General features: G+C 33.5%; 1 protein-coding gene across 1 annotated transcript in view; it reads right to left on the bottom strand.

Annotated features, from left to right (window-relative positions):
* Positions 1-24,794, bottom strand: part of LOC143237006 (fat-like cadherin-related tumor suppressor homolog) — a 333,382-nt gene that overhangs the window by 125,228 nt on the left and 183,360 nt on the right. The window contains exon 3 of the mRNA XM_076475799.1: positions 723-1,037. Within this exon, the coding sequence (XP_076331914.1) occupies positions 723-1,037 (315 nt within the window). The remainder of the gene's footprint in view (positions 1-722; positions 1,038-24,794) is intronic.

The following is a 24,794-nucleotide window of genomic DNA, read 5'->3' as shown; positions in this document are numbered from 1 at the left end:
ATTTCAGGTTATGAATAGTGGAAATAGAAAAAATCTCATCTGGTTTACTCTTTCTTCACACGTACAAAGTCAAATATCATAATCATACACATCGTGTTTTAAAGTAAACCTTACTTAGAGATTTACCAAAGCGTTTTAAAAATACCTCATTTTTATAAAAACTTGCCTTAATTGCGATCACATAAGATGAGATTAAACGAATTAGGTGAATAATTTGTTTGTAGCATAAGAATAGTTAAAACAGCAAACGGAAGCTTTTAACACCACATAATCTCCTGTTCAATTCCTGTATGAGAAACGGAATGGTGTTCATCTTTCATCTCACGAAGTTTTCGTAATCGCGAAAATTCGTTTAACCAAAAACTTAATCATTTCCACGAAGGGGAATACTTTAATATTATTTAATCATTAACCAGTTTTTTTTTTCGAATTGACCGCACGAGCTTAGTAAATTTTGACCAAACTTCATGTCAAGCTTTTTGAGTTATCATTTAACGCCTCGTAAAATGAACAAAAATGAATAATTTTAACTAAAACAGTAAACCTTAAAGTGATCCATTTTTACAACTCTGTAGCAAATGAAACCACAAGTGTGTATTTGGTGTTTCTAAGAAAGATCACACAAACAGTGTTTGATCTTTAAGTTAGGTAGATTGCTCATACCTTAATTTTGATATTTTGATTCTAAAAGCGTCAGCTGGATAATGGTACATGAAACTTACCGGTTTTAGCTTCAATAACAAAAAGACCCAGAGCATTTCCTGCAGTTATGTTAAATGTTAGTCCATCTTGAAAGTCCTGGTCCTCATCGAAAGCGATCAGTCGCACAACTGTGGTCCCTGGTTCGGAATGTTCTACCACAGAAGGATAATAAACAGGTTCTTCAGTGAGTGGAACATTGTCGTTTTCATCCAATACCTCTATGTATACGTCTAAACGGGTGTTAAGTGAGACGACATCCTTGTCTTGAGCGTACACGGATAGCCAGTACCGCGACTGCTCTTCTCGATCTAGAGACGATCTAGTCCAAATTCTACCTATATAATAAAACAAGAAACGAATATATATATTTATTTATAGTTCGGAGACTGTTGCACAAAATACAAATACCTATAAAATGCGTAGATATAGAAAACGCTTATGAAACCAAAGTTAACTTAAACGTTCAAGCAAACTATAGTCATAGGAATACTTTAACAAATTCTTACATATTTTTCTTTTATTAATTTAATTAATTACTTTAAGGGAATCATCACTTTTTATTACATTAGACAATTACAAATTTTCTCAAAATGTTCGTACGATTTTATGTATTAAGACTTTTACATTCTGGTGGTGATAAAGTGTTTTGGCAAAACATTTAAAAGTTAAAGTTCAATATATATTACTCTTTCCCTAGTCAAAATGCCTTGATATGATATCTAAACCTACAGTGTCTGATTTATTTTCCTACAGTGGCATATTTTATGTTGTCTGTGAAGCGAAGATTATTTCTTCTGAACTAATGTCAGTAGAGTACTGGTTATATACGACAAGTGGGTGATGTTCAACTTTCAAATTATGCCCCCGAGACACATCCGAAGAAGTTACAGCTTTCAGTTATATTTCACAATTACGTGTGCATCATCATATAAAGAACTGCATCTGTGTAACTTGTGTCTTTATACGTCAGTTCAATAAATCTTCAGTTGATCTAAATGAGAAGCTGTTACAGATGATATTCATTTTCGAGTCAAATATTTAAAAAATAACATTTTCTTATATTAGTGAACTACTTTTTCTATTTCATGTACTAAATTAGCTTTCAAACATTGAACATTTTACAAATGTAAATTTGTAGAAATAATTGCCACGAACACATCCTGAAGCTGACACTTGGATATATATGCCAGAACAACAATATTAAGGAACCTTTCTTGAACGTACTCTTCATTATTAGCCTGGTGGTTATTTCGTCATTATCATTCATAAACACCGTATAGATTTGATGGTTACATCCTGATTATACTTCACATCACAGTTTAATAGTTACATCCTGATTATACTTCACATCACAGTTTAATAGTTACATCGTTATTATACTTCACATCACAGTTTAATAGTTACATCCTTATTATACTTCACATCACAGTTTAATAGTTACATCCTTATTATACTTCACATCACAGTTTAATAGTTACATCGTTATTATACTTCACATCACAGTTTAATAGTTACATCCTGATTATACTTCACATCACAGTTTAATAGTTACATCGTTATTATACTTCACATCACAGTTTAATAGTTACATCCTGATTATACTTCACATCACAGTTTAATAGTTACATCGTTATTATACTTCACATCACAGTTTAATAGTTACATCCTGATTATACTTCACATCACAGTTTAATAGTTACATCCTTATTATACTTCATATCACAGTTTAATAGTTACATCCTTATTATACTTCACATCACAGTTTAATAGTTACATCCTTATTATACTTCATATCACAGTTTAATAGTTACATCCTTATTATACAGTTTAATAGTTACATCTTGATTATCACAGTTTAATAGTTACATCCTTATTATACTTCATATCACAGTTTAATAGTTACATCGTTATTATACTTCACATCACAGTTTAATAGTTACATCCTGATTATACTTCACATCACAGTTTAATAGTTACATCGTTATTATACTTCACATCACAGTTTAATAGTTACATCCTTATTATACTTCACATCACAGTTTAATAGTTACATCCTTATTATACTTCACATCACAGTTTAATAGTTACATCGTTATTATACTTCACATCACAGTTTAATAGTTACATCCTGATTATACTTCACATCACAGTTTAATAGTTACATCGTTATTATACTTCACATCACAGTTTAATAGTTACATCCTGATTATACTTCACATCACAGTTTAATAGTTACATCCTTATTATACTTCACATCACAGTTTAATAGTTACATCGTTATTATACTTCACACAGTTTATCATTATACTTCACAGTTTAATAGTTACATCCTTATTATACTTCACATCACAGTTTAATAGTTACATCCTTATTATACTTCACATCACAGTTTAATAGTTACATCGTTATTATACTTCACATCACAGTTTAATAGTTACATCGTTATTATACTTCACATCACAGTTTAATAGTTACATCCTTATTATACTTCACATCACAGTTTAATAGTTACATCCTGATTATACTTCACATCACAGTTTAATAGTTACATCCTGATTATACTTCACATCACAGTTTACCAGTTATTTCCTAGTTATACTTCATATTCATAGTTTTATAGCTACAAACGGTCAGCATCCTGACTTAAATGTAGGCGTTTCAATATTTTTATCACAAATTAGATGTGTCCACAATATATTTAAACTATTTCAAGACTTTGTGTTCCCTCATCTGTTCTTATAATACTTTTCTTCACAACAAAACTATATTCTTGATATACATGACATTAATTGATCGTAGGAGTAACATTAGGGCCGAAAATGAGAGAAAAACGCGATTCCTATAATGGTATGCGAAATGCTTAAAAACAGTAATGAAGTTGTTGTAGACGTTGTGAATGAAGTGTCTTTCGCTACTTGGTTTTAATTCTGCCAAGAAATTTTGCACCAATAAACACAGCTGATTACACAGATCTCTCATCTGAAAACGTAAGGAAATTCATGTAATTATGCAAAACACTTGTTAAAAAAACGTTCACGCTCACTGAAACTGCAGGTGTAATTATTGGAACTAAGACAGATACAGATACAACATAGAGACATGTTAAGTTAATCAATAACGAACCTATATAATAAAAGAAATATCAATTTTCATCACTCTACTAACGAATTAAAAATCTATCCTCAATCAAACTTACTTAACTTATAATGTGATATAAGTCTCCTTGTAATTTGAATAAATAATAGTTTGTAGATGTTTATTTCACTAGACTGTGATCTGAGTTGCTGCATATTTTACAGTATTAGTTACTGTAGAGCGTTACAATTACATGAAAACAATGGAAAGCCTAGTTCAGGAGTCTCCATTTCAGGAGTCTCCAGTCGAAGTAAGATTTAGTCCTCTTACTGATGTCAATACACTCGAAATTCATCATTAAATATTTACGAAATAGTTCAAAATTTCTTTGTTTAGGCTGAAGACTTTCGACACGTCTTCCTCTACACTTGTGTCTCCACAACAGGCAGTTGCCATCCATTCTACAAAGTTTCATCATGTTCCAAAAATGTTTGGTTTTGCTGGCGGTTTCTTATTAATTAGTTACAGTAATTGGTCAGGATGTCACCAACCTTTTAAGAAGGTGTAGAAATCTTGGTTTCAAACAACGATAGATGGTGTAACACTTTGTTGTTACAATGAATTTTCAAAATAATTATTATTCCTTTGTTTTCATTTCCAGTTTCAAATAAAGCACGTGGGCGATAAATGCATCTACAATAAGAGACTTATTTGCGGCAGTCCCCCAGTAGGAAAGCGATAAGTTTACGGACTTACATCGCTAAGATTTGTGGTTCGATTCTCTGTGGTAAACAGTGCTCTTTTGCCCTGAAGCCAACATGTCTGTTTCACTGCTGCCGAAGAATCACGAAACCGTACAAGTCAGGTTTAATACGATCTGTGTACCATAATACATTCATTGACGTAGATAAAAGAATAGCCAAAATTAAGTTATGTAACGATTCCACTGCTCTAAGTAATGTGTAGACTTCGGTGTAATAGTATTAGCATTTTCAGAGACCATGCTTTTTCAGCATTGATTCTTAAGTTAGCACATGTATCACAGAAGATAGACTGACATGTCAAAAATGTAATAAACTGATTATTATTAGTCGATAGCAGAACCACTTCTCGCCCTTTCCCACCAAACACATGAGAAAAATTACCAAAGCAGTGGCATGGAGACGTTGTAATATATTATTTACATTTTGATCTTTCCATTGAACGTTTTACTGTTTAACTCTTTCACTCTCACGTTTATAAATAAACAACTTTCTCGGTGTCGGGTTCACTTTTAGGGAGACCATAAGCAATAAACAGACACATATTTTAATATTTTGTTAATAATCCCAAACCTGAAACTAGTATGTTTGTGAAGTATGGAGAGGAATATTTGTCTTCAAGAAGGTAAAAAAATCCAAACTGGCAAAGCAAATCTCTAATTCAATATATATATGAGCCTTTAGCAGTGTGATAATGTTAATAACAAAACTGTCTTTTAACCTTTTCATCGAATACTTTCACGCTTAACTAACACCTGGACATAACTATCTTCATTGAACACAGTCCATTTAATCTGTGATCTATGTATAAATCTCACCACTAGGCGTTACTAAGGTTGTGTGCCGCTGTTTACAATTTTGAGCTTCTGGCCGTAGGTAAGACAACCAGTTGATAGAACTCGCCGTCAGTTCTAAGACTACTTTTTACGAACAATTAGCCTGTCATAGCACAGCAATTAGGGCGCTTGACTGGCGGGTTCGAATTCCCATCCCATCAAATAAGCTTGCTCTTTCACTTGTAAGGGCGATATGATGTGACGATCAATCCGACTATTCGACGTAAAAGAATAATCCAAGAATTGGCGGAGAGTGGTGATGACCAGATGCCTACCCTTTACTCTTTTACTATTAAATTAGGGACGCCTAGTGTAGATAGCCCTCGTGTAGCTTTGTGCGAAATTCAAAGCAAACAAACAAAAACAATTAGCTGCCTACCCTCTAGCCTATTTCTTCTAAACTAGGCACGAGTAGCACATATAGCTCTCGAGTAGATTTACTCGTCATTTCACAAAGCAAACAATAATTGGTTGAAAGGATGAAAATGTTCGAGGCCATATTTCGATCACGCGACTTGCGGATTACAAGTCGAGTATCCTAACCATCAGACAATGCTAAGCTGTTTTCCTCTTTAAACCATAACTTATACAAATATACTTCATTTGGACACTTTTTTATTTTGTTTAGTCATTGTTTCTGTGCATTTTCCTTTTCAGCATGTATTGTCTGTATTAATATTTTTTCAATGAATGAATCCCTCTTAATCCACGATTTTTCGTAAATAAATCTCGATACTTGTTGCTTTCCGACCAATCAGTGGCCTATGTATAAACCATTAGTTGTCTTTATTTCCGCATAAGGAGTGGTTTATGTATTTTTTTTCCCAATGAATACTTTCCCGTTTAATGTTATATGCATATATATATATATACGTAAAATTAATTACAGTACAAACAAACTCGACTTCTCCAATTATTAATAGCTTGACATGGCCAAGCGCGTTAAGGCGTGCGACTTCTAATCTGAGGGTCGCGAGTTTGCATCGCCGTCGCGCCAAACATGCTCGCCCTTTTAGCCGTGGGGGCGTTATAATGTTACGATCAATCCCACTATTCGTTGGTAAAAGAGTAGCCCAAGAGTTGGCGGTGGGTGGTGATGACTAGCTGCCTTCCCTCTAGTCTTACACTGCTAAATTAGGGATGGCTAGCACAGATAGCCCTCGAGTAGCTTTGTGCGAAATTCAAAAACAAACCAAATATTAATTCTAAGTTGTTATTATCTACAAACTGAAACATTTTATTGATAAAAATCCCCAATTCTTCTACATTTAGTTTAGCTCACTGTTCTCTACATCTCTTTTTTTCATCTCGTTCATATTCTATGCTACATTATTATCAGAAGAACGCTTCTCTATGTGTAAAGAGATGTTAAATAACCTCTTTAAACATATGCTTATCAATCATTCCACGTAATTTAATGGTTCGCTTATTCTGCTGAAAGTCTGAGTAGAATTATAACTTCCCAACGGGAAGCTAGAGAAATGATTGTTAGCATAACAAAGTACAGTCAGTTTACAATTTTCAAATAATAAAGATAATTGACAACTTTAAAAATACGGTTAGATTTATAACACGTAAAAAACATAGTTAGATTATAACTTGTAAAAAAAAAATGGTAAAACAGTAAGTTTACGACATTTAAAAGAAATACATGAGCTGACGACAAAACGAGGTTCCATTAAAAATGAAATAAAGGAAATGTAACTAAAAAAATGGTACAGTGGGGATGGTGATAACATAGACACCTTGATTAATCTGTAATTCATCTATGAATTTCCCTACTGAGTGTGAGCGTTTCTCTAATTACTCTGTGACGTGTGTAATAAATATTTCCAATGGATGCTTTTCCTATCGTTCTTTTAGTCAGTGTTCTGTGTATTAATCATAAAATAATAAAGTAAAACTATAGTGCACTCAGTAGAGCGTAAACCTCCGCAACACAGCGTTGACCATATCGGCTCTCAAAAAACACGATGTGTTCGTGTGTCCGTCATTCTCAACAAACGCGAAGTATTTTCGGCATGACAATGAAATATGACATTCTACACATGTCCATCGAGTTTCATCAAAGTCCGATCATTATGAACTGAGTTATATAGCCAAAATACTGCAAAAAAATAGGTTACAGGTTAACAGAATTTTTAGATTTTTGTTATGTTGCTGTGACCTTGATTTATGACCTTGAACCTTCAAAAACTCATATCTTCTCAGTTGGATATTATTCCAAATGTACACGAATTTTCGTTCAAAGTAGCTTAGCCGTTTCTGAGAAATCTTGTTGACAATCAAACAAACACGCGGATGTGAAAACAACCTCCGTCACCTTCGATAGCAGAGGTAATAAGCTGACTATAAGCTGTTTATGGTTGTTTTTTGAATTTCGCGCAAAACTACTCGAGGGTTATCTGCGCTAGCCGCCTAATTTAGCAGTGTAAGACTAGAGGGAAGGCAGCTAGTCATTACCACCCACCGCCAGCTTTGGGTTACTCTTTTACCAACGAATAGTGGGATTGACCGTATCATTATAACGCCCCCACGGCTGAAAGGGCGAGCATGTTTGGTGCGACCGAGATTCAAACCCGCGACCCTCAGATTACGAGTCAAGTGCCTTAACACGCTTGGCCATGCCGGGTCATACTATTTTAGTTCAACTAAATAAGATTTTTGGTCAAGTCAAACAGTTTTGCCTTTTTTTTAAAAAAAAAAAAAGTATTGCAATGCGACCAATGAAACTCAACTATAAGCTAGAAGTAAGAATAAAGTGCAAAAATATATATCTAAGTGGACTAAAACAGGTAATTCTACATACAGGGTTCATGCTAATGATAATATAGTCACATGTCATCTAAACGCTGCTCCAAATATTTATATTTTTTTTTAGAAAAGTACCTCAAAATTATATAATTTATTGTTGTGAATATATTACAAAAATAACACGCCTTAACACGCTTGGCCATGCCGGGCCTCTGACTATATGAGAACATAAAGTGTACTTACAACAACAAAAAAATACTTTTAATTTGGTCTCCTATAATGCATAAAAATCACAAAATGCATTAGTATAAGACAAAAATTAAACTGTATAATCTCAAGGTGGTGTCGTAAAAATAATCGGAATTTGGAAACAAAAAATTGAAGAAGGAGGAGCCGATTCGACATGTTATTTATTCATTGGATAATCGGCTCGGTCAAAGACCTCTGCGATCCAGTAGCCACCCATAAAAGTGATCTTCTGACAAAAGGAAAAGCAGTTATTTAGTGTCATCAGCTGTCAAAAGAGCTTTGTCTAGCTCTTTAAAATGAATAGTGATCAATTATTACTTTTGTAATGCGCCCACAGCATCAAATATGAAATCACAAATCCTTCATTCACAACCTGTCAAATTAACTATAAGGCCACGCCTTGCCTTCTTTTGCTTAAATTGATACAAAATAATAACCATTATTTAACAGAACATTTGTGATTTTCTAAAGAAAATTACTTGTTTATAGACTCATTTCATAAATCTGATTTGAAGGTATAACAATTGAGAAAACAGACATTATATCCAACGTTCAAATATTTAACGTAATATGGTTAAAAATGTCTATAAAGCGTATTATGTGACAATTAAGAACAAAAGAAGCTGCTTATCAGGTGTGTTTGTTTTATTTTGTGTGTTTCTTTTTAAATCTTAGGATTTTCTTTACAAGCTAACACTAGATGTTCTTTACCTTTTACTAAGCTATAGCGAAAGGTTTTATATAATTGCATGTATGATTTTGTTGTAATGGTGTATAATGCCTACACTGTCGAAGTAATGAACTAATTAAGTGGAATGTGCTGCATGTGAACTGTAAGCGCAACGTAACTTTGATTTGAATCAAAGTTCGAACAATGATTGAGAAATCTGTATCGAAGATTTTTGAATGTGAATTTTATTCACGAATAACAGCAGCAGCCTTACATATTATTTTAAGATAACATATTTTATATCAAATCACATTTTTGCGGTTGTGAGCTTCTTTGTCTGTCTACAAACCCTCCCATAATTTTGCAAGTTAGCAGAACCAAACTTTGCCAGGAGGACTCAGTGATCTTAGCCATATAGCCTATTCCCTGACTAAGGATGCTAAAATGCACCTGAAAGGCCACATAAGCATGGTAGAGGTCTAGGAATAGGTGTGTATGGCAGCTGATTCCAACTCTGTCCTTAGACTTTTTATTCTTGATTCTCCTGAACATTCTGGGTCGCCATTTGTGCAACTATGTTCATACTATAAGAGGATTTCCCAACGAGGTTTATTTTCGGATACTGATCCTCTTTGGATAGCTATACAACTAACTTGAGAGCTTGATCGGCACACTGGGGCCTCTTTGAATCATGAAGGAGCCTTCTAAACTCATGGTGTAGCTTGGGATTTTATGTTGGTTCTGGAACTGGCCAAGTTCTTCGTCTGTGATGTCACAAAACAATGTATAAGCTATTTACAACTAAAAGTAATATAACGTTAAAATCTTACACAATAAATAATTATTAAAAACAGGGTTTTCCCAAAAGGCATCTCATATGTTTCGATGTCTAAATGACACTATACTTTAAATTATTTATTCAGGCATCTTGGCTATAAGTTGTAGAAGTTGTGAAACTTCAATTTTTGTAAGACAGCTTCATATAGACATCGAAAAATATATAAAGTCCTTTATGGCAAATCCTTGTTTTCAATAATCATTTGTCTTACAATATTTTTACACTGTATTTCTTTTACTTGTAAAGAGATCTTTTATACAAGTGTCATTGCTTAATTATTTAATGCATAAACTCATTAAAATTATTCAAACTTGTATGCCTAGTAAAGTGAAAAATAAAACTCACAAAAACGTCCAGGTTAGTTCGAATCACAAAAGTTTGATTTGCATCTCCATTACTGATAGCATCTTAACTTTTGTAATCATTCGAAATATTTACAATGCGTAAATTTCATATAAACCACAAACCGGCAGGTTGATTGTTAGAACTTTTTCAATCTCACTTTGATATTTGTGTTATAGTTTAAATGTTTTTTTTTTCTGTTTGTGTGGAATTGTGCATTTTTCTCTGTCAGAATAAAACAGAAAATATTGATTTTATTTCACGTTTGACTACACACGAAATGTATGTACACATATTACAGGGTTTTCTACAATAAACATCGTGATTCGTGAAACTAAAGTGCTTTCCTTTCCTAGAATTTACTTTCTTTATTTACCATTTAAATTAAGTGAACATTCCGAACATTTTAGGTAACTATAACGTTATAGCATTACTGAAACCTCATATTTGATCTGTGATCGCTTTGAAATATTAAACTCCTCGTGTTTCTAATTTCAAAGTTAACAATCAACAAGTTTTACAAATCGAACCCTACTTCCATTATCCTAGCAAATAAAACATTTAAATTACTAAAACACATTTTCTTTATTAGGTAAAGTATTAATCATAAATGACAATATTTCTAAATATTCTCAGTGAAACAAAAATGCCAAAGATTCCTGAAGAAAGTAGTAAAATAGTTTCACTAGATTGTGATTTAACATATATATATCAATGCAGCTAGTTTTTGACAAATTTGTTGTCGTTAAACTTGTATCTAGCTTATGATTAAATCTGTTCTACTTCGTATAAAAAAACACAGAACCAAAAAATAACTTCGCTCACTAGTTTCAGATAAGGCATACCTGTAACTGTGACTATTCATATTGGTTTGTTATAGTGTTAATTCTTCATCACACAAGTTGAAGTATTTTATTTACTACTTATAAAGCATCCATGTTCCCAGTTGTTTCGCAACCAGCGTCATAAACCGTGTAATTACAACAATTATTTATGAGCGTGCCATAATTTTGACTATTAGAAAGTAGGTAGGTGTTATCATATTAGCATTACACTGCATAGAAATCTGCTTATTACTTTGATATATTTCGATTAAACAGATGAAGCCGCAATCATCTATGTATATAACTGACGAACACAATAATTATATTCCAATATCAGCAGTTCTTCCGACTACATGAACTTAGAACGTTCGTTATTTAAAACATATTACAAAAATGAACAATATAATTGATTTTTTTAAATATTGCTGTAGATTTTATCAATTCTTGAACTGTCTCTTCTTTAATGAAACATTATAGTCCCGGGGTGGCCAAACCGCTGCTCTTTGACATATCACGTGCGGCTTGCAGAAATATGTTGGCTGAGTTCCTTTTTGAATCACAATTAAAATAAAACGTAAATAAAAAATGTCCAAGCTTTATAATATTTACTGGGTAAAAACTGAGAGTCCACTTATTAAAACGTAAGTTTAATGTTCATGGTGAGTAAATATATTTAATAATTTAAATCCTAATATTGATGTTAGATTTGAATCAGGGATTAAAAAATCTCGAATCAGCAAGAATTACAGAGGAATTATGCTGGAGAATCAGTAATCATACAAGCAAGGATTACAGAGAAATCGTGCTGGAGAATCGGTAATTATGCAAGCAAAGATTACAAAGGAATTGTGCTGGAGAATCAGTAATCACACAAGCCGGTGCTGACAATGTTAGATTTAGTGGGCGCGGCTTGTGATCGCGTGTGTGGCGTGTGTGGCTGTGTTGCTGACAGTGAATTTAGTGGAGTATTGGTGTTATTCTTGGCGCTGTAGAGTTTGGTTGCGTTGCGCGTGTTAGAGCTTATTGTTTCTTTTCACTTTCATATTTTAGAAAATTTTGTGAAGAAAGATGACGTCATCAAATTGTAAGAAGCGAAAGAATGAAAACGAAAACAGAAATTTCAAGCTAGAGTGGGAGGAAGATTTTGCATTCATTGTTAAAGGAGGTAAATCTTTGTGTCTTATCTGCAACATTTCGTCTGATTATCCACCTAAATCAAAATTACGGAAACCAAGTTTACTGTGTTAAAATCATCACTAAATAGGCAGCAGGCACTGTTGACAACGTTCAGTGAGGGAGTAGCTACAATGACTGAAGCTAGTTTTGTTATATCATGGAATATTACTCATACTAAACGCCCATATTCTGATGGTGAATTTGTTAAGAAGAATGTAACTGAAATTGTGGCAGTGTCAGATCCAAATAACACAAAACTTCAGCGACTAATAACACAAACACAAGCTTCACGCCACACTACAGAGATACACATCTCTCAGATCACTGCTGATGTTGCAGACAAAATGTAAAATGATTTTAAAAAATTCCCTTGCATTCAAGTTAGCCCTTGACGAATCTACAGACATGCAAAACAACCCACAAGTGGCGGTATTTGTTGTTATGTTTCTTCTGATGTAACTGTGAAAGAAAAGATGTTGGACTTAGTGGCACTAGAAGAAAAAAACTCGTGGTGTTGACATTAAAATGCGTTTAACAGAGCTTTAACAAATGTTGATATTCCACTGGATAAATTCGTCAGTGTTATAACAGATGAAACACCTTCAATGATGGGGTAAATGTAGGATTAATTGCACTTATGAAAAGGGATCCCAACTTTCCAGAGTTTTTTCCTTGTTCATTGCATTGTTCATCCTTAACACCTGGCAGCCAGATACTACAAGTATAAAGATGTTATTAAATTTGTTCTTGAAATTGTCAATTTCATACGCTTAAATGAGAAGATCCACCGACAGTTCAAATATTTTATTGAAGAACTGGAGCTTGAAGATAAACCCAGTGATATTTCTTTCTACTGCATTGTGAGGTGGCTGTCAACCAGTAATGTCTTAAATAGGTTTGTGGATCTCAACTGAGAAATTATGGATGGATGCAAGATCTAATGTTCCTTACTAATAAAATGAATCATCTACAAACTCTCAACTTGGCACTCCAGAGGAAGGATAAGATTGTTTCTGATCTTACTCAGACAGTTTTCAAAGAGATATATTGTTAACAAACTTCAATTACTTTTCCAATCTCAAAAGGAGAGTAAATGTATTCCCTGTTATTGGAATAAAAGACCAAAAACTAGAAGAATACAAAGATAAATTACAAGGACTGCTTGATAACTTCCTAGACAGGTTTGAAGACTTGCAGAAGCTGAAGCCTTGCTTTGCCTTTCTTGTAAATCTATTCATGGTCGATGTGATCAATGATGGTTGTTCAATTCTCAAACCTCTGGTTACAGAATCATATGGTGTGAAAATGGAACTAATAGAACTACAGAAGGACCTGGGTCTAAGGATTATCCATAAATCCCATTCTACAATTGAGTTCTGGAAGCAAGTTCCAGAAATAAAATATCCTGAACTGAAGGAAACCAGTGTGCGATTCATCTCAATTTTCAGCACAATATACTTCTGTGAATCACTATACTCTGTAATGAAGTTTGGGAAGTCGAAGCATTATGCAATCCTTACAAATCAACACCTGACGGAGCTAATTCGTACAGCCTTGTCAACATATCAGCCGGAATTTCAACGACTCACAACCAAGATAGAAACTCACAAGACCTCTACTAACAGTAAATAGCCTGATAATTGTATCAGTGTCTGTTTGTGTCAGAAAAATATTATGATAAGACTAAAATTTTGTAAGGTGGTATCTGATTAACATATCTCTAATTTTATTGTTTTACGTATTTTTCTCCATGTTTTGACCAGATATTTACTAAGACAAATAAATATAATTAAAAATATGTTTTTATCTCTTTTATTTTTATTTTTGACAGTTTTATTTAATGTTAATGAAATGCAAATTCGCATATTTTTCTTGGATGTTTCCATAGTTCATTACTATATTAAATACGCTCAATATAATTAAAACAATAATCAGTTAATTTCAAATTAACAGTTTGAAAATTACATACATCAATAAATATTATTAAGTACATGAATTTCTTAATATTTATATAAAATTTATGTAACAAGATGTGCATGTGACAATGAAAACGTGTGTGTAATATTTGTTCATGTCTTGTGGCTCTCAAACATCTGAAGTTTATCATATGTGTCTCTTATGTTAAGCAAGTTTGCCCACCCCTGTCTATGCACAGTTTAAAAACCTGTCAGTTCAAGTATCTATCCACTTTTGATCTATCATCGACTATTTGTGTTGCACGTTTAGAACACATAGTAAGTCGTACCTCATAACTACTGTGTTCCAGGTGCTGTGTTGCTCTTTTTACTAGAATTATACTTCACACCTAGGACAGCGCCAAACCACTGTTATAAAATAGCGTCAATCACGCAGTACATTTTTATGAGAATAACGTACATAAAGATCATTTATATGATCTAAAATGTAAATGTATTAGTTATGCAGCGCATATAGCATCATTTTACAGTCTTATATTAATCATTACTTTAAAGTGAATCACAGCGTTCAACATAATCTAGAATGTTCATCAGCTATGGCTAGATAACAAAAGAACACAGCTGGACGTTTACTCATGCGAGAAGTTATCAGATAAGTGGAAGCCAGCCAATCACAGCAGGTTGTTATAAGTTGGCTCCAAGTGTCTTAAAGTGTCGTTAGCAGAAAGTGTAACTGTTTCCAAAAGATTAGTACGGTTTTTTGGGCCCCTTGACAAGGCAAACCATTATCCATGACACAAGCAGAAGTGAATAATCTGTTAATTCTGACCCGATACAATCGTAGAATGCAGACCACAATACTGAATCAAACGTATTCAGTAACATTTAAGTGACGTAAGAGTGCGAAGATGGTTAGAAACAAACGACCTCACAAAACCTATCTGCATAGCAAATACCCACAATGAGTACCTTTTCACTCATGGTAAACCACAAAGCAGTTCACTTGCAATGATAGCAAGATCCAGTTAAATAAAGTAATGTGGAACGGTGTTATTTTACTTTCTAAGTGTTTTTTTCTCACTCTACAATCATATAGCAGGTGCATTCTCATTTTGGGAGAAGCTATAACCAGATGCATCCTCATATTCATTCGGAAGCAAAATGGCTAAGCAGAGACTAAACTTTGATGCACGCAGGAATAACATGTCAACATCTACATTCTACAATAGTATCTTTTTAATGACACTCATGATAGTAACTACATCCTGATATTTTCTTAGCTGGTTCACTTTTTTTATAACGTTTAGGTGCAAATGGCTTATTTTATAACATTTACCTATTTGTGCTAAACTGGTTGAGACTTGCTAGAATTTGTTGAAAAAAAAGTGTTTACAGAATGACATCTTAACCAAATACACTTGAAATGCTCTAAGGAAGTATTTAACGGCCTTAAACATAAAGATGTAACGGAAAAACCTTTTAATGGAGTTAAATGGTTGAAATCGCAGATTTTTAAGCAGCATGCTTCCCTTACTGCTCGTGAAAGCCATATTCCAAACTAAAATGAAACGTCATGAAGCGTAAAAATGTGAAATAACAACTACCACATGTTTATTTATAAGCGTGGAATTTTAGACCAATATCTACATTGAAACTCACGTGCTGATTATCAGTTGCCTGCTCAGTAGAAGCACTAACAGTGATTTATGCTTTGTCATAGCTATGATATAACAAATTCTAATTACTATTTCAATTTTTTTAACTTTGTACATTGTTCCTCGTCGATTGTGTTAACTTTGATGGCCATAATGATGCACTATTGTCTGACACCAAAATATGCATTGTAACAAACTTCTTTGAATTCCAAATCTTGACAAACTTTCAACAAGTCCTTCACTGTACGTGGATGTTGGCTTTCATTAAGCAAACAACGGGCACTGTAGCCCATTGAAGTCATATTAGGGAACTTGGCGGGTATGTGGTCCAAGTAATCTAATTATACTTTCTTCGGACACCATACTCGTGATAACAGCCGTTTATTTCAAGGCGTAACTGAAATATCTTAAGCTTTTTCAAGTTTCATATTATTCTTTATTACCTCGTGAATGGTACAGGGAGATACAGTCTACTTCATTCTAATAGGTTTTTGGACAAGGGTATTAGATTATCTTTCATTACAATAGCCTTTACTCCGTGGATGAGAGCATTGCTCCATATTGTCTTAAGGTATGCTCTGCTTGTTAGGTAATCGAAATGTTTTGTCTTCTAGCTCTATATCGTTTAAGTATTTTGATATACGAATAATACTCCTCAGAAAAGCAAGTGTAAAGTAAATCCAGCTATACATCTACCAGAAACATCATTGCACTGTCGAATATTCAGGAATTCGTGCTAAAAATGTCGATTTTGGAGCCACGGTCGTCTCTGTACATGTATATTGTTTTTGTAAATTGGATTACAACTCTATTAGTAAATGAAAAAAAGCAAAAATAAGAACTTTAGTTTTGGTATTTTTTAACAATCTATATTATCTTTCACAATGATGGCTTCATTTATTCACCATTAATTCTGTTATTATAAAAATATGCCATCATGTGTATACAATCAACATGACTTATCAAAAAAATGACTTATCTCTCTCTTGATTCTTTTAGTAATAAATCTATGATATGTCAGAAATAACCTAATTAATTTTTGTAAGATCCTGGGATGATATGTTCCCATATGACACAGAACTTGACGTAATGCAAAAAATTGGGGTAGATAATGTATCAAAGGGTTAAAGAAGCACATTTTGTATTCACTTTGTAGCATAATCTGAAGGAAAGCTCACTTAAAAAGTCCTCTAAAATTATTTGATATTAAGATATATAAACATGTAAGGTTGTGATAAAGTAGTTTTCGTATTTTCATAGCACAGACAATAATGAATTATTAAAAGCCTATCTTTTTTCAGTTATTGAATTACTGCGGAATTTGGCTTTCTATGGATAGCAATAATTTACACCATTGACACGTAAATCGGTGTCTCTAAGCATAGAATAGTATTTTAATATTTAAATTAAGAGTATAAAACATTTAGGTGTTTTGGGCTTTTTAATGGGTACTATTTTCTCTAAATGCCACACAGTAGCAAGACGTGACGAAATTAATAGTTCATTAGATGTAGGTGCACCTAAGTTGATCTCTGATAAAACTTCTACCCCATACGATCGTGCCGATCGCATGATTATCATGTGATAAATAGACATCGAAGATATAAAAACAACTTTCCAGCTTAAATGTTATCTTTTTCCTTTCTTGTACAAGCCTTTAATCCGAAGTAACAATACTGATAAAGCGTCGAGGGACCAGTCATAGGATTATTCTCTTAACTAGATATCATGACAATAGTCACTTCTTGTCCAAAATTACGAATTCAATCTATACAAACGACTTAGTCTACTAACAAAATAGCTGCTAAACAGGTCGTAGAATGCGATGAATGTCTTGAATAAAAGCGGATTTAGTGTTCGATAAACGACAAAGATGGTGATAAACATCAAGGAATAAGGTTTATCAAGCTTTTTTATCCCTATTTTTGTGTACACGTAATAACTGGTAATTTTTCACAATGATCGGTCTTATAATAATCGATAAACGATGTCTCACTATAAAAACCAACTCCTCTGCAGGCAGTTTTTATTGCAGTATCTTGATGTACTAAACTTCATTGAACAGTAACATAAAGGTTTAGAAATTTCATTTTAAAAACCACTCTTTCACTTAATGCCAGTCTTTTGGGGTAAGTGTTAATATAAGCATATCTTATAAATTTCTTTATGAACAGTTGACAAACTAGATATTATCTTATTTCGTGAATCTGGGATGATCTGTCAATTAATCTTTGAGATGGAACTAATAAATTTAATTGTTAGAGAATTTTGGGCAAAGAAACTAAAGGGCTATCTGCGCGTAGTTGTCCCTAACATTGAACTGATAGTCTAAAATAATACAGATAAACAACTATCAACTCTTAGGCTAACAAGATCCAACTAACAGTGCGATTTGACTGTCATTTTTAAAGTGCACCCAGGCTCAAAGTGCATAGCGAGATTCTGGGCTGAGATCTGTGAACCACAAACACTCAAGAGTCACATTTGAGCACGCTAACTACTAGGACACGTTCGACCGATTCAGTAAATGAAAATAAATGAATTGCATCTGAATCTTTAATTACCTGTAAAGTGTTTATAAAAATGTAAATTACTTGAATTACAGAAATGAGAATTTATAGGTTGCTCTAATTATTGAAAAATCTGTAATCATAATGGTGGTAATAACTGACCTATCATGCATGAGACACCGCGACTGTATATTGACAGTCAAAAATCACAAGCCTTCTCAATGTAGCACTGACAAATGCATTCAAAATAATGTTTCTACAAACGTAAGGAAACTTTAGCACATCAAATAGGTTACATAGAATACAAGCACGTAAACAATCCAAGACTACCGCATTATGCCATATCAGAAAACATTTCATCAATAATTCATCATATCTCTTGACTAACATTCCCTCTTTCTAGCCCGACAATTGGCTTAGAAGCATGTCTGAAGGCTTGTAACGCTAAAAACCGGATTTTGATGCCCATGGTACAACGTAGATAGCTCATCGTGTTACATTCTGCTCACCAGCAAAAAAACAAACAAACAACCCTTGTTTTAAAGTTTTCATGAGACATTTTCACTTTAACATTTATATTTTTTATGAAGATAATAGCACGATCTGAAATTGCTCGATTTTGTACTCATTTTTTTTTTTTGCTACAAGTTTAACTAGTTTTGTGAGGAGGCAACCAGTGTTTGTTGTGAGTGTATGTGAACAGTTGATTGACAGTAGTGTTTTAGTTGCAATATTTAAGTTTTCAAGAAATAGGCAACGCTGGTTGAGTCGAGCTTCTTTCAGAGTGATAGAGAGGAACACAATCCATAAGTATATGGAATATTTAAATATTTAAACGACATTGAAGTACGTTTGGTAATTCTTTTGTTCCCTACATTTTTAATTCTACGACACTGGGATTCTATTTTATACTTAACATGAGGTATGATGTGAGTATATGATTGGAATGGTCATTTTAGGTGTTTTACGTTTATTTTCACGGTATCATTGGGGTTTATATTTAAGTAGCAAACACATAATAAGTAAAACTAATGATATATTTGATTGGTTGCATTAAATATATATTTATCGTTAGTTGGGTGAAAAACATTTTTTAGTTATGAACTAGATTTATACTGTAATTTTTTCATCAGTTCAATCTACCTTTTCAGGATTATTAAAGTCTGTTGTAAAATTTTATCTTCCTATATGGTGTAATTGACCAGCATTATTCTTACACTATGATTTTATATTCAACTCTGTTTGATCTGTATTAATTCCCTATCAACCTATTCATGTCCATTGATGGGACAATGGTAAGTTTATAGACTTACGACACTGGATCCTGGGATTTAAAACAGTCCAATGTTGCACTGATACATCGTTTCTTCAGATTCTACTCGAGACGAACTGATAATAACGAAACCAGTATCAGTTAATTTCAATATTTAATAATTTTCTTCTCGATGTAGTTGATAACAAATTTGATTTTGATACAAATAACATAAAGAGGCAGTCTATTGGATCCTGTATTGGGCTAGGTCACGTGATGTAGATATTGACGATTCGTTGCTTTTCTTTGACAACGTGTATTAACTAACGTCACGACGATAAAATATATCGTCTGTATCGCAGAACGGAAATTCTAAAGTATTTTAGTTACTTTTTACTTCAACAGTTATATAATGTATATTGTCTATCATATCGATGACACCACAGAATTTTGTAGTTTCATATATTAAGAGTAAGTTGCTATTTACAATCGTTTCTTCTAAGACAAATTCCTCATTTAATCAAATTATTGTAACAAGATAATACGTTGTTTATTTTTTAAAGTTTGTGCAAAGCTGCACGAGGTCTAGCCGTCCTTAATTTGGCAGTGTAAGACTAGAGGGAAGACAGTCATCACTATCCATCGCCAACTCTTGGGCTACTCTTTCAACAACGAACAGTGGGATTGACCGACACAGTATAAGGAACGCCCTCACGACTGAAAGGGCTAGTATGTTTGGGTGATTCGAATCCGCAACCCTCAGATTACGAGTCGAGCGCCATGACCAGCTGGCCATGCCGAGCTAAGATAATACATAACAAACAACAGATGAGGTTTATAAAACAGCTTTTTATCTAATATTCTTGTTTGTAAATGCTTATTTCATTATCAAATAAATTAACAGGCCAGATATATTTACACAAGCGCTTTAAAACGTTCTCTCCCACATGCAGATTGTCAACAAAAAAACAATATTCAAATATAAAACTCATGCATTTCATGAAATGCCAAACATATCAAAGCATATGAAACTAGAACACAAAAGTTTAGGCCCTGCATTGTCAGGTGGTTAAGGAGTTCGACGTGTAATCCGAGAGTTGCGGGTTCGAATCCCCGTCACATCAAATATGCTCGCACTTTCAGCCGTGTGGGCGTTATAATGTGACGATTAATCCCACTATTCGTTGATAAAAGAGTAACCCAAAAGTTGGCGGTGGGTGGTGATGACTAGCTGCCTTTCTTCTTGTCTTATACTGCTAAATTAGGGACGACTAACGCAGATAAGCCTTCGTGTAGTTTTTCGCGAAATCAAAACAAACCAAACCACAAAATTTTAATTAATTATAAGCTTCGTTAGTTTTGAAATATGAGAATCAAAATAAATCGTGAGTATCAACCGCCGGTTTATTCTTGAAAAAAGTGTTTTATTGACTTACCATACAAAACATGTTTCTGTAAAGAGAATAGCATTACTGAGACATAAAAGAAACAACCTACAACAATGGCATCCAGTGGTCTATCAAATCGTTTTTATTTATTGTTTGGGAAACACGTATACAAAATTTCTTGAGAACGAGAGTTTTTTGTGTTACAAACAACGTTGGGTGCGCTTGATTCACAAGGTCCAATGTTTGCACAGTTTTTTTTCCCCTTAATATTGCTAAACATATATACAAACATTGAACGTTTTATTAGTTACAAAAGCTTTATTTGAGGTGAAGCACTGTCCAAACCGCACTACTATTCATATTTATTCTGGCACTTTATAATGTAACAGGGTGATTCATGTATTTTTTGATGGTAGCAGCTGCCTAGATTTCAAGTTCCACAAGCTATTACCTTAGAGTTACAAATACATGGATATTTATATATCTAAATATAACTTCTGAATCCCGGCATGGTCGAATGGTTAGGGCGCTCGACTCGTATTTTGATGGTTGCGGGCTCGAATTCCTGTCACATCAAATATGCTTGTCCTTCAAGCTACGGGGCATTGTAATGGAACGATTAATCGAAATAGTTGTTGGTAAAGAGTGGCCAAAAGGTTGGCAGTAATGACTAGCTACCTTCCCTCTAGTCTTACACTGTTAAATTAGTGATGTCTAGCGCAGATAGCCCTCGTGTAGCTTTGCGCAAAATTTAAAACCAAACGAAACCTCTGTTATACGGGACAAAAGAGAATCGTTTCACGTTTGATTACAGACATTTCTATCTGCTTTACAGTTATCATATCAAAATTCTCATTTAATATCAGAAATGGTCAGCTACATATGCTGGACATATGGACATACTGTTGCTATTCACTTCAAATAACTTATAGAGCTAGAAGTATGGTAGGTTAGAGGTTTTCATATGTAAAAAAATATTAATAATTATTTTGATCAATAAAAATTATTATATCTAACATTTTTATTACTCTAACAATACAACGTAAATAGATAAACACAACAGAAACCACTTAAACTGTTTTAAAACTAAACGTGCAATGTAATTCAAATATTTTAAATATTACTTACAGTAGTTGATTGTTTGTTTTTAGATATCCTCGTGAAGTCACACAAGAGGTATCTGTGTTATACAGTCCAAATTATAACTGACAGACTAAAAGGAAAGTAGCTTAATCAGCAGTACAAACCACCATCTGTGGAATTTTCTAATCAAATAGTGGGATTTTGCGTTGGATTTTACAAAGCATTCATGACTCCAAACGTGAAACACGATATTTCTGGTACGAGACGTGAGCTATTGAATATTCCAGTAAGCTAACTATTAGTCCACGTCCGGGGATAAATACTACTAAAGAAAAAATAATTTACATAATTTAGATATGACGTTTCCACTACATGCTTCTAAGGACAAGGAACTACAATTTACCACCAGGGAACAGCAGAAAACGAAAATATATGTGATTCAGCTGTTTATTATAATACTTAAAGTTATATCGCTTATGCATATATATATATGTTCTTTTGATAACTGTTTATTTAAGTTTCATCCATTACCCTTGATATACATGCTTATAAATTATTTTGTTCTAAGGTATTGTTAATAATAGGTAAGATACACTTTAAGAAGATATTCTATCTGGCACATTGAACTAAGTTGTAAATTAATTCACTTTTTGCTCCGTTTTGTTGAAAAATGATAGTAATTCCGTTGAAATCGTCTACGCGTATTTGTAAAAAACACCGTTTCGTATAGATAGAAGTGGGGCCCGGCATGGCCAAGCGCGTTAAGGCGTGCGACTCGTAATCCAAGGGTCGCGGGTTCACATCCCCGTCGCGCCAAACATGCTCGCCCTTTCAGCCGTGGGGGCATTATAATGTGACGGTCAATCCCACTATTCGTTGGTAAAAGAGTAGCCCAAGAGTTGGCGGTGGGTGGTGATGACTAGCTGCCTTCCCTCTAGTCTTACACTGCAAAATTAGGGACGGCTAGCACAGATAGCCCTCGAGTAGCTTTGTGCGAAATTCAAAAACAAAACAATAGATAGAAGTGATCTTCTAATTCAGTATAAATCAAAATGTCGTATGGAATAAAACAAAAGTATTAAAGCCACAACCATAGATAACAACAGCCCATATAGAAGATAAAAAAACTACATCTTTTACTCATCTATCGTTGCCATAAAATGACACAAAGAAACATTCATAATCTACAACACTCTACTAATTCACTCTATCCAGAATATGAATACTTGTTATATTCCTTTAAATGGTGTTGACTTCTTGTAATAGAACTTCAAACAAAACCGCTGACCGAGTCTTTTGTTGTGCACAATATAATGTTTACAACGCATCAGGGGATTAAGTAATTGGATTTTTATTGTAATATAATCCGTATATAGAAATTATTTACATTTTCAGTTGCTCGGTGAAAGCAATGGACTGTCACAGTGATTACGCAGCAAAACTTGATTCTTTCAAGACACCTATAAGTTTTTTTTTTATGTATTTATTTACAAACTAAATTTTATAGGTGTTTTTACCAAATATTTGGCGAAATATTCATAAAGACGAGAACAAGCGAAGGCATAGCAAGCTCAATATATAATTTATTTAATTATGAAACTGATAACTTCTCAATATAGTTCTTATACTAAAAAACACAATTTAAAACTAGCTTTAACCGAATGTTTTATTCCTCGATATACATTGTCACAAATAAATATAAATTCAGTCCACATCTTAAGTTACTTAGATGAACCTGTACATTGCTTTCACTTCTAGCTTTCCTCTTAATTATCCCTCCCCCTACGAAAATGCTAATTATTTAGCTACCTAAAATACGTTTTGCTTAACCCACGAATGTGTTCAAATGCTGTTACTACAGAAAATAATGGCTTTGCTAGATTATTAATTTCAACTAAAACCAATGCGCCTGAAAACGTTAATTGCTAGAGAGAAAGGTTGAAAATCTTTTTCTATCACAATGCTTTTTCCCTCAACATAAATTCTTCGAAGTCCTTTTTCCATCTTGTTTTATCTAACTTGTTTTTAGTTGTGGTTTCAACAATAGTGATACGTTGTTTAACTTTTCATTTCTAAACTTATTGTCTCTCTTTAAATTAAAAATTTGCTGGAATCCTTTATGACATTTCACGTCAGAGACTGGCCCTTTATAAGGAATGTTAAATACATTCTGTTTGATATTTAATTCTAGCTGAAGTACGCGTCCCCTAAACAAAAGTTATATAAATTCATGATTAATTAAATGTTATTTTATGGCACGAAAAGTTCCGTCCCTTGTATGTAATTGTAAAAAAAAAAAAAAATGCAACAACGCCTACAAAAACCGCAAAACACAAAATTTGAAACAGCAAGCTTGCATGTATCTCCACATAGACCCCCCAAAAAAACCTTTAAGCGAAACTTGGTGAAGATTCATCAACAGGGAAAGGAATAGTTACAGGGACGTACATGAGGATACAGGCGCTATTATTATATCTTTATGTATTATTCTTGTTTATAATCACTCTGTTAATACGTCGTTATTCGGAAGTGCCTTTTTAATAGGCACTACTTTTCAGGTTGTAAGGCTCCTTTTGCACCAGTGTTTACACATTACGTTTATGATAATATCAGATGAGCCTCAAGCCAATCATTATTAGAAATAAACAAACAAAAACTTCTCTACAGTGTTTCCATTTGAGTATTACACGCTTTTGTGGCCTGAGACATAAACGTCATTATTAACAACGAAAGATGAACAACCTTCAACTATCTTCCTTTATA

Source organism: Tachypleus tridentatus, chromosome 13 (assembly GCF_004210375.1).
Source record: "Tachypleus tridentatus isolate NWPU-2018 chromosome 13, ASM421037v1, whole genome shotgun sequence".
Lineage (NCBI taxonomy): Eukaryota > Metazoa > Arthropoda > Merostomata > Xiphosura > Limulidae > Tachypleus > Tachypleus tridentatus.
The sequence above is the reverse complement of the archived record's forward strand: the minus strand, read 5'-3'. Positions and strand labels throughout refer to the sequence as shown.